General features: G+C 34.8%; 1 protein-coding gene across 1 annotated transcript; it reads right to left on the reverse strand.

Moving 5' to 3' along the window:
- Positions 1-2,636: 2,636 nt before the first annotated feature.
- LOC132644967 (mitogen-activated protein kinase kinase kinase NPK1) lies at positions 2,637-9,589 on the reverse strand. Its single transcript, XM_060361665.1, has 17 exons — positions 9,097-9,589; positions 8,733-8,774; positions 8,094-8,159; positions 7,907-8,017; positions 7,416-7,496; positions 7,239-7,316; positions 7,069-7,151; positions 6,092-6,173; positions 5,893-5,993; positions 5,644-5,683; positions 5,396-5,455; positions 5,268-5,314; positions 4,947-5,169; positions 4,624-4,860; positions 4,048-4,382; positions 3,901-3,962; positions 2,637-3,263 (listed from the first exon to the last, which is right to left on the reverse strand). The coding sequence occupies exons 1-17, from the start codon at positions 9,373-9,375 to the stop codon at positions 3,169-3,171; spliced, it is 2,022 nt and encodes a 673-aa protein (XP_060217648.1). The 5' UTR covers positions 9,376-9,589; the 3' UTR covers positions 2,637-3,168.
- Positions 9,590-12,581: the final 2,992 nt, after the last annotated feature.

Genomic DNA, 12,581 nt, shown 5'->3' on the forward strand with positions numbered 1-12,581 from the left:
TTTTTTATATAACAAGTCGTTTCATCGTATGGTGAAAAAAATCATTGCTGTTTCAATGAATATAAGTTAAATATTTATTATCTAATCGAAGGGGGAATTTTTTTGTTAGATTTGTTTGCCGGAAAAGTGGCATTTGTGTCTGATGATGGTATTGATCAATTACACATTTTCAGTTTTATGCTGGCTATTTTTCACGTATTCTACTCTGTTACCACATTGGCTTTAGGGAGAGCGTTCTTCTATTAAAAAAATAATCCTTCCGTTTCAATTTATATGAACCTATTTGACTGGACACGACATTTAAGAAAGAGGGAAGACTTTTGAAATTTGTGGTTCAAAATAAGGCTTGAAAATTTGTGTAGCTGTAAATCATTCATAAAGTGAATTTGTTTTCAAATTAGGAAAGAGATCATTCATTTTGTCACGTCCTAAAAAGGAAATAAGTTCAATCAAACAGAGGGAATAGTATTTATTTACTTTATTATTTTCCTTAATAAAATACATAGAAAATCTCTCAATCATCTTCAATTTTATTTACTTCTTACATTTTGATCCCCTTTTTCGGCTGTGTTTTACTAATTTCAAATGAGTCGTTGGAAGTCAAATTCAGATTATATATCACTTCTGGAATTATTTTTTAGAAGATCTCTACAATTATCTATTGCTAACTCTTTCTACTGCTGCGAGGATATGTTTGAAACTTTCAACGAATTTTTTCTCTCCAACTTTTGTTTATTTTATTTCTAACGATATTGATGATTTTGATGATTTTACTGAAAATAACTTTTAAATGTTTTGTTCAGGTTGAGAAAACTGCAGAAGTACTCAAGGAAAAAACAGATGCATAAGTTACACAAAAAATTACTTGTTTTCTTTGGTTTATAGAAATATACAAGTTTATTGTCTTGCACCATACGAAGTTTCTTAATTCATTCAGATGCTTCACTTGATAAGATTAACAATGTCCCTGATAAGAATAACAATATCTGAGATATTTACAATATCTGAGATATTTTTATAATACTATTATATTTTGTACTGCAGAATCAAGAACCGAGTTTAAAATGCAACCGTACTAACAAACAAAGAAGGAGATAAAGAATTTTTATCTGTGATGTAAGTGTAAATAGTTTTTTTCTACGTTAGTTGCACTCAATACTTAGTTTTTCCTATCCTTTTTCTGTTTTGTAATGTTTTAATTGGTAAATAACATTTTTTGATTTACCAAAAAAAGAAAATGATCTTCGCTAAAACCTTTGATTCTATAAATATATGTTCAAGGAATAAGATTTTATTGAAATTTGCAATGTATATATAGAGTAAATTAACATGTGTTTTTACTATTCTGTGAGAACGTAATATATATTTTTGTCATGTGTAAACTCCGAGGTGGATTCAAGACTTCGAAGTTTGGGCAAGCGAACTACCTTCGACTATTATAAGATCTTTAGAATTTGTGAAAATTACAAATCCCACAACCTCTTACATAGAGAGATTAATTTTATTCATGCTTCTCAAGTTCTTCACATTGAGCCTTATATTTGTGTCAATTGAAATTATATATTTATGCCGAATGAAATTATAGGTATGTAATAAAGCCTCTTAATCAATTATCAATCTAAATGCGTCATGCTCAATCATATATGCTATGGGACATATATGATTGTATTTTTTTTGGTTTAATTTTGAAGTAATTTCATTAATATCATTTTTGATTTGATCTCACATTATAAGTCGGTGCAATATCTATATTTCTCTTGGATAATTTGTGGTACTTTGATCGCTCCTGATATTACACAAAATATGAAACTGATGGATTCATGAACTTCTTTGATTTTACGGCCACATGCCATAGCGAAACAATTCAAGATAAAGGTTGGGATTCAAAGGGGCCCGTGAAATTTATGCTTATGCTGACTTTTTCTTAATTTTACCTACTTATTTTTTTAGTGCCTTCATGTTCAATATCGTTACAAGTATCTAACAAAAAAGGTGCATGTAATAGACAAGAAATGAAAGATTTATAATAAAACAAAAATAGAGAATACAAGTAAGTATATTTTATTGATGTAAATCATGGGAATTACTTTTCAAAGTTTGGAAGTTTTATTGGTACATTGCCAAAGAATATAAAGAGTTTAGATGTGATTATTCGTTATATATTATATCAAATTCTAATAAAATTGTACTTAACTATTTGGACTAATGGTATATTGATATAGTGTATTATTGATTTTAAATATATCAATGAGATATTAATTTCCTTTGATGCGGACCGCGCATCGTTCGGGTACGAACACTAGAAAGTATAATTCTACAAGTTGGCACATTCCGTAATAAGTAGTATATTTTAACATTCTACTCAACTTCAATATCTTTAAAAGATCTACTGAACATCTAATATTGACCATGACCTATAATTTTTACTTTCTTCAAGTCTTGTGCAACAGTCTTTACTGTTCTATCTTGCTCTGGCATTATCAATTCCCGTATATACAAGTCATTGTACAACACCAGAAACTGCAATCTGAAAATGCATTTCCAGTAAGATGTGAAGTTTCATATGCTTTCACATCCACAAAATTTAGTTTATGTCACTTACAAGTATCTCATGTAGTCAGACAATGTAATCAACATAAGACTTAAGAGATCTGGTGCTTAAGACCAGCAGTTGGCATTTAATATTCAATCTACACAGGTATAAGATGTTACAGCAGGATGCCAATTTGAGGTTGAAAGAGGGTAAAATACATTAATAGATCACATTTTACAAACACTTCAACAGATGAGAACTCAACTTTTCTCTGCGTTTTAATATTGGCAAATACCATGAGAGATCAGCTTATGTAGGTGAAAAAAAGCCTGCAGCTTTCCTTTTTCTTACAATGCCCCTCTAGGAGAACGATCAAAATGTACACAATGCAAATTATTGATATTTTATCACAAGATTTGGAGATATATTCCTGCAATAACAGCTCGCTCAATCTGAGGGGCAGTGATATTCCTGTAGTAACAGCTCACTTCATCATTGCTGAGAACCTCTAATCCTCCAAGAAAACCACACATTCATCAACCTGCCCAAGACATCTAAGTCTCTCTTCTATGATTGCAGGATCACTGATTATATTCTTCAAACTGACTTTAATTTGGAGACACAAGTACGTACATTTATCTCCCAGGAGATGCAAACCTTGATTTACTTCTACATCGATTCAAAACTGGATCCTTTGGCGGTGATAAGTTGACCGCCTGACGCATAATCTCTGCAGTACAAAGAGTTACAGCATCACATATATCGTATTAATCAACCAAGAAAGGTTAACTCATAAACAGCTTTACCAATAGCATCAAAGCATTTCCAGGAAAACCAAATAAAGTGAGAGTTAGACTTCCAGGAACTACTAATGCAAGATTGGAAAGAAATTGACCATCAAATTACTGTCATCAGTAAAACAATTGCAGAAAAATTGTTATCAGTAAAACAATTTCAGAAAAATTGTTTAAATTAATCACCTCATATGATGAAAAGAAAAGAGGCGACATGTGAAACAAGATGATACTCGCTTTAAGAATAGTATTGTTTTACCCCCTTCATCCTATTTACTTAATCTGACTTCACTCATTCACCTTTTCATTTTCTACTTCGTTTTATTATAATTTGGATGTTCCATTAAAGTTTATTCAATTATATAACATGATACTCAATAGTATATCATTGTATTGTATGGCTCAATAAAGCAAAAAGAAAAAAAGGACAAGTCAAAATTCAGCCCAAATGATGGAAAACTTCAACAGATATGGACTGCCATCCATATTAAAATCAAACAATTGTCAAGCAATACTTGTCACAATTAACTTAGTTTATAAATCTTATCCAAGAAACAAATGGTCAAAACTTGCCTCGTTTCCTTTGCAACTCTTCGTCAAGCTCTTCTTTCCACTTTCTTTGCCTCTCAGAGAAGCTTGCAACAATAGCAGATTTCAGTCTTAATAAAGAATGAAACTGAAATTTGTCAGGAAGCAAGAATAACACAATGCAGTATCTACCTTGAATTGACTGCTTCGCGTTGAGAACCAAGAATATCTTTCCATTCATTGTTCCTTGGTGATTGAAGTTCCTGGATAGCTTCATTTCTTAAGCCACCAATATTTGATATTCTCTTGGAATGAGTAACTGGGCTGGGACCACAAGCACCTTCAGTGGCAGTAGATAGTCTTCTGCTAAATAAACGTTTTGGTGACCTGCTTTTTGGTGGTAAGTTTACGTTACTTTGAAAATTTTCCTTGTTCCCAATGCCAACAGGACTCGGGGTGCTGGAAACATTCAAGGAATTGTAGAATTCTTCATATAGTGGCGATTGCAGCTTCTTCAAGTCCATAGCCTACATCAGTTTACGGATGAATAGAGATGAGAGCAATATTGCGATACACTAATTTACCCTAAGGAGGACCTACAAACTTAAAAACAATTGTGAGAGTGTTATTGTTAGTTGTATTGTAAGAAAATAGCATGTAAATGATCAATAAAAAAGGACATTAGAGAGGAACAAGATTAAAATTTCAAGCCGTGATAATGAATTGTTGGTGATATCGTATGAAAATTTTACACTGAAAAATAGCTACCTTTTCATCAAGGAATGCCCTAATTTTAGATTCTGTCAATTCATCATCATCCTCAGCTGCAGCTTGCCCATCGGAAAATGCGAAAGCAAGATCATCCTTGTATGACATGATGGGGCTATTTGTGGGCTTAATAGTTGCCTGACCAAAATGCAGGTTTGCTTGACTTCTCGTTAACTCGGGACTTTCATCAAATTTGCATGGCCAATTATTATCAGGTTCAGACATAGGGTTAAAACTCTACATTCAAGAACAAATGAAGATGTACATTTAGTAGTTTCATTCATAATAATACATTCTGTACAGAATGACAAAGGAAACTGCACCTTATAATTAGCATGGGAATGCAAATCTGAGCTGCATTTCACAGAAGCACCAAACATAAAATCATCATTATCCATCTGGCACATGTCATCATCTGAATTCCCTAGTTTCCAAATTGAATCATTTCCTAATGAATTCTCGGGATATACAGTGGAGCACCTCACAGTGCTCACGCCGCAAACATCTTTCAAACCATTGCAGGTAGTTCTCATATCAGGATTGATTCTGCAACATCATAGATACTTAGCTTTTATACAGATAGTGGTCATGATAGACGGAAAAGAATCTTCAGATATCCAAGCATAGGAAAAGTAAATGCTTACGAGGTTCTAACATCCATCCTTTGTGCTGTCATGTTTTCGGAGTTACCCTGTTAATTGACGTATTAACTTTGTTTTAACATAAGTAAGATGAGGATTACTCAACCGTAGAAAAGTTTAAACAAACTAACCATAAAGGAAGAGCGAAGTAAAGGGCGTGCTTCCTGATGTTCTCCAGTAACAAATGGATGCTGCACACAGTTAGGGAAAAAAAATGTTCCATCAAGGACACGATTTTTATGTTTTGTAATGTTGATAAAAAACCTATAGGTTTGCACAAGGCAATATTATACATACTAAAACATTACGCCAGTCACCTAACTCAAATAATGTTTTATCCAACAAATATTCAGAAGTGAAGGACCAATTTCATGAATACCTGTAGCAAATTTGATGCAGAAGGCCTCAGGTGTGGCTCCCTGCAGAACAATAAGTCAAAATGTAGGAATAAGGATGTGAGTTAAGATAGATGATAAACTTGAGCATCTCTTTGCAGATAATGTCATGGAAATAATCCAGCTTATGCTGAATTCCCAAGGAATTTCCAAAGAGAGGGAATGCATAGACTTAAAAATAGGGTACAGTTAGGTGGAAGTAGAGGGAAATCAAGCAGAAACGCCAGACATACTTCTGCAAACATTTTAATAGAAAATCCTTCGCTTCAGCAGAAAGATGCTCCGGGATGGGAGGATGGGATTTAGTTGTCCCTATATGGAAGAGAGCAGCAACCTGAAATATAAATGTGTCAGGCACGAGGGCACCTATAATATCGAAATGTTTAAGTCAATTTCACAATTGAAGTACAATTAAAAGAAACACAAGCCTACCTCCTGATACTGCTGACTCCAAGGAGGCTTTCCAGTAGCCATTTCAATAATAGTACATCCGACACTCCATATGTCAGCAGAGCTATCATTTTTAGTAAAACACAATCATTGTGGTGTCAAAATTCAGAAAATGTAGGGATGTGTAGAAGGGAAAGCAACTAAACATCCACTCAGAAGGAAAGGTATTGTGCTTCTCCAGACACTAGGACATTTCATCAGTAAAGGAGGCATTTAAGTTTGTACTATAAACTTGAAGCTTGTCAACTTTCAGTCAGAATGTTGAGTAAAAATTTCATAATGGCACAGAGGATGATTATTTGGTTGAAGGATCTCAAAGTTTCTTTCCAATGTTACAATGAGGGTCATGCATGCCATATCTTTTTAGAGAAATTTCCATACTTCTGCAATTTGGGAAAATAAACACTGACACTATTAACAATATAGGAGGATGGGTGAATTTTAACTGAAGGTCGTGTTGGTGAAAATTTTGAGGATGGGTGAATTTTAACTGAAGGTTGTGTTGATGAAAATTTATGTGCTATATTTGAATTCAGCTACAATTTGCATGCGCACCATTTGATCAATAGTAATTTTTTTATAACATTATTTCGACAAAATTAGACCGGATTCATATCATTAATACTAACTAGTTAGGGAAAAAAGATTGAACGTGTCTCTATTATTTTTTCATAGGAACAGCTGAACAGATGGTTCAACAATCCAATCCTGTGAGTATCAATTCAATCCTACTTAGGATCTCTGCTCTGAAACAACTAGACAAAATACCAACCATATGTCATATAATATTGAAACATATGGGTGATGCTTTGTGGGTAAGTTAAAGTAATCAATTGTTAAAAAAACGATATGTCATATAGAAATCAGAAAAACACGCCTTCTTTTTATAGTTACAGCTAGTCCACTCAACAGTTCATACAGGACAGCTTGGATATTTTTTTACGAAATAGTCTACTCACAAGCTATGGCCAGTCTGCAGAATAACTTCGGGAGCCATCCAGTAAGGAGTACCCTTCATTGACTTGGCACCAGTCATGGTAGCCTGAAGCAGTGCCAAGAAGTCAGCTATAAAATACCAAACAGCAAGACTAAAATAAAAAGAAGACAAAGATGCCAAAAAAGTTCATACCAATTCAACAACCTTCTTGGATGCACCAAAATCAGCAAGTTTAATGCAACCTTTATTATCGACAAGTATGTTTGCTCCCTAAATGAAGAAGATATCTAATCAAATTCAGAGAGCTGTGGGGAGAGTGAGCATGAAAACAAGCTAAATCTCATATAAATAGTTGAAGGAAAGAATTACCTTAATATCTCTGTGCATAATTCCATTCTTATGCAAGTATTCCAGACCCAATAACAATTGTTTGGTGTACATTCTTATAACCTAATATGCCATCAAAAGAAATAATGAGATGAATTCAGAAGATCAGGAAACGCGATCTGTGCTGATAAGCAAATTTCATGTCGCAGTTACAGTAGGTTAAATCCATTGTGACAAACAAGAAGTGTTAGAAGTGGCTATGGGAAAACTTTAGAAAGGTTATTCATTGGGCAATCACGGTATCTCAGTTGTTTGACTACTTGAACATCCACCTGGTTGGCTGGGGTCCCATACCCACCTTGTAATCCCCTTCCCCCTTTTGTAGAATACAAAGAAGCTCTATATCCATTCCGATTTGAACTAGTTACAACCAAATGAAATGAGTGTTTCTTGAAAATATAGACAGAAAAACAAATACACCAGTATGTAAGCTTTCGCAATTCAAGTAGTAGACACAAGCAGCCAGCACTTACAGATTCAGGGAAGGATCCAAATTTTCCTAAAAGTGATGAGATTGAGCCACCAGGAACAAATTCCAACAATATATTTAATGATCCCACCTCTCTCGCAGTTCCCAAGTATCTCTGAGAAACAAAAGCACAGTCAAGAAACTTTATACACAACCTTATACAATTCAATATACAACAGAACTGCACTCACCACTATGTTGGGATGGGAGAGATTCTTCAATAGATTCACTTCTTCTTCAAGCTCTCTAACATGAGCCTGTGTATTACAAACACAGATCAGCTAATTTCTTAGCTAGCGTTTGGTTATAGATTTTGGATCAGATTTTGAAAATTTATCTTCAAAATATTTTCAGGTTCCAAAAACTGGCTCAAACCAGTTTTCGGGAGAAATTTCACTTCCACTCACCAAACTTCAATTTTTTTTTCAAGTAAAATGCATGTCCGAACACAACTTCAAGTTCCAAAAATCACAACTTCAAAAACTCATGGCCGAACGGGAGCTTAGACTCTGCTCCCTTCTCAGATCTTCCCAGAACAAAAATAAAAATAGGAACCTCGGCATAGAACTAAGTGAAGGGGGTTATAACTAGTCTGAACAAACATGATGGACAATCTTGGTTCGTTAGGAAGCAAATTGATCATAATAAACAACTACTGCTACTACTTAATCCCAATTAAGCTGGAGTCATTTATATGAATCCTCTATATCCATCGCTCTACTCAGACCCATTTCACACCAACACTGATAAAACAATTTATTTTATAACCACATTGATCATAAACTAAGGAAAAAAAAATGAACCAATCAGCTAAATCAAAAATTCCTTACTTGAGCTCGCTCTCTTGAAGCACCATTCATCGCAATAGAAACCTGCAATTGAAGTAAATCAAACAGAAACCATTAAAAATTCAACAAACAAACTAACAAACCTCTTTAAAAAAAAAAAAGGACAAAAATATTACTCTCTCTATTTCAATTTGTTTGTGTTGTTTTCCTTTTTAGTCTTCTTCAAAAAGAATGTCTCTTTCCCTTCTTTTTTTTAGCAACTCTTTAAAGGTCATTTTGGTACATTGTACATATCTTTAATTTAAGACCACAAGATTCAAAAGTATTGTTTTACTTTCTTAAACTCGGTGCAACAAATAGAACATTACTAAACAAGTGAAACAGCACAAAAAAGAAAGAAATGAACCTCCTTTATAGCAAGCAACTCTCCAGAATCAACATTCATGCCCATATAAACCCTACCAAAAGCACCACAACCAATCATTTCACCTTTCCTCCACCTAATTGGCGGAGTATCATCTTTGCGAATAGAGGGAAGAGCAGGAACTTGAGCTTTGGATAAGATTCCAATACTGGATCTACGTATACTTGAACCGATTTTCTCAACGAAACCTCCAAATCCACTGCCGCTTTCCGATTCCTTGAAAACCAGAGATCGCCGAACCGACCCGATGAAATCCTGCATTTTTGCAGAGAGAGAGAGAGAGAGAGAGATTTAGTGTGTGTAATTTAATTTAGGGTTCAGGGATTCGCATTTGATCGTTGGAAAAGTAATGGGGGAGGGATTTGTTTTTTGAATTTGTGTTGTGTGCCAGTGCCTCTCACTGTTGTTGGAGTTTGTGGGATGTGTCCACACACAACTGGTGTTATTTTGAGTTTACGCTTTTGCCCAGCTAACGGTATTATTATCATTTCGGCCGAATTTAAACGCCTTTGATTTTTATTTTTCTTTGATTTTTCTATTTTTTTTCTTTTATATACGAATGTTTATTTATACGGCAAATTTAAAAGAGAAAAAACATCATTTGACCCCTGAACTTGACACGAAAATTTAATTTAGCAACTAAACTTAAGTTGTATTTATTTCCCCCCCCCCCCCCCCCTAACAACTTTCAAGTTAATTAAATACCCCCTTTAGCGGTTGACATGGCAAGAAAGTGTGATGACTTTCTCAAAAGCGCGTGGAAGGGGAAAAAAAACACTAAAAATGATTCCAGCTGTACATATGTCCTCTTCTAATTGGACGACAATTTATTATACTTTTTTAATATTTTATTTTTCCTTTTTTATTCTTTTCTCTTTCTTCTTCTTCCTCTCTTTTCTCTTTCTTATCCTCCACCACCACTACCATACCTTCCCCACCGGAATTTCACCGGAAAGCATCTTGGTCGACAAATCAACCCAACTGAAAAATCCCATATTTTTCATCTTCATCTTCCTTCTTATCCTTGTCATTCCAACCTCACTCAGCACCACATTCATTCGTCACAAATTCTATACCCTTCTTTCTCACCCACAAATTCCAACCCAGGTATCATCACTATCGCCACTGCCACCGGAGCTGCGGTCACCCCACCCCCAACTAAACCCACCTTCTCCATTCCTTCTTCTGCACACGACCCCCCTCTCCCCCCACCTCCAACCAAATCCACCTTCTTCCTGCCCCCCTCCGCCCACGCCATTAAAATGATGCAAGATCTAATTTTTTTGTTGCCAATACAACAGCTATATCCAACGACATCTTTGATGCTTAGTTAGGCGGTTTTATACACACATAAAAAACAAATGGGAAAGAAAAGATAAAAAAGTAAGTAGATGGGTTTGGCCGGAAATTTATTATGTAAGTGACTGCTAGTAAGTGCTTTTTCAGGTGAAGACATTATCAAATATCAATTTACGAAAATGAAAAATATAAAGTAGAAAGGAAATAAAAACAAATAAATTAAAATGGAACCCAGTTGGGTCGTCTTCATCATTGTTTAAAAACAATGAAGAAATTGCACGAATTGCCCTTCAAATGGACCCCAGTTGGGTCATCTTCATCATCGTTTAAAAACAATGAAGAAATTGCACGAACTGCCCTTCAAATGGAATTCAAATGGACTGGTGTGTGGCCCGGGAGGGGGGGGGGAGGGGGTTGAAGAAGAAGAAGAAAGGTTGGTGGGTGGGGCCAGGTGGGTGGGAGTTAATGTTAGAAAAAAATGTGATTTAGGAATCTTAATAATTGATTAGGAATTAATTAATGTGGAACTATGATTAATAAAATAAAATCTTTGATAAAGATGGGATTTTTCAGACGGGTTGATTTAAGAAGGTGGTGGTTATGGTGGTGGTAGAGGTCGTGGTGGGGGCGGCGGTGGTTGTTACAAGTGTGGTGAGGATGAGGAGAAAGAAGAAGAAAGAGAAAAGGGAAAGAATGAAGAAGAAAGAGAAAAACTAAATAAATAAAAATAATTAAAAAAAAATTAGTGACGTGGACCAATCACTAGGCGAGTGGTACACACCATCCAGATCTCAACTGGTCCAGGCCGCGTAAAGGGGTATGTAATTAACTTGAAAGTTGTTAAGGGGGGTAAATAAATACAACTTAAGTTTAGTTGCTAAACTAAGTTTTCGTGTCAAGTTCAGGGGTCAAATGATGAGGCCTTATTTGTTTGCACATAATAAATGAGTAAAAGTTTACTCGCATCAGGTACTTAGAACAAAGCTGTGGATGCATATCATATGTATTAATATGCAATAACATTATTTAACCATGGTTAATTTATATATATATTTGCTTCGCTAAATTACTTAACTACAATAAGTCACATCAGTTTAGTGTAAACACTCAGTGCGGGTAAGTATTAATCAATTTCGGATCTCGATTTTTAAGTTTGTTTGTTTTTAAATTATTCAGATATTATCCATTGTGTGTGTTTGTTTTATTTTGTTGCAACCCACTTAATGGGTCTGAATGATTAAAATTTGTAACAAGGTCTTAATATCATTAAGATTATAGGTGACAAATGGGCTGGTTGGGTCAAACTGTGTTGGGTCAAAATCGGTTAATTTAATGAATGGGTCAAAACCTAACTCAACCCAGATATACTTGGGTCAAACTGTGTTGGGTCAAAATCGGTTAATTTAATGAATGGGTCAAAACCTAACTCAACCCAGATATACTTGAGTCAAAATGGGTTGGGTCAAGTCGGATTGAAAAGTAGGTTGTAACTCAATCCGCTAAACTTAACCCAAACATTCTCTCATTTGTACTCGTGGACAAGCACTGATTTAAGAGTCGAAACAAGCTAATGAAAGCAAACCAATGTAATCTAATACTACACCCCCAGAGAAAATGCCACTTCTTCTCTTGGCTATTATTATTCATGCAGTTACAAAATTGTATAATAGACGGTTCTTAATGTATATATTAGCACAGATATCTGGTTGTTTATTAGACATAGATTTCCTATTTTTACTAACATCAAACTCTAGATTTCAGCATGTGATTATATAGTAGTTAGAAAATTCAAACAGAAAAACAAAACGAGACAGGGTCCAATTTGGACATTTCATCAAACAGATTGTGCACATAACTTCCATTTACTTGCTTTAGTGAGCGCATAAACGGAAAAAAAACATATGAAAGAGGGTCAGCTCTCAACTGCCAAAAAAATTTCGGTGAGTAGAAAAAAAATGGGAAAAACTTCAATGGGTGTCACGATACAATTCGTGAATCGTGATGGCACCTACACTGTCCCCCTATGGAGGCGAACCATTCCTAAATCATTTTAGTCAATTATAAGAATTGTGCGGAAATAAATAATGATTTAGCTCACAGATTCAAATGATAAGTGCGGAAGTAATAATAACCCTAAAATCTGGTCTGGACTAGTACAAGAGGCACTA

The sequence above is a fragment of the Lycium barbarum genome, chromosome 6, assembly GCF_019175385.1.
Source record: "Lycium barbarum isolate Lr01 chromosome 6, ASM1917538v2, whole genome shotgun sequence".
Taxonomy (NCBI): domain Eukaryota; kingdom Viridiplantae; phylum Streptophyta; class Magnoliopsida; order Solanales; family Solanaceae; genus Lycium; species Lycium barbarum.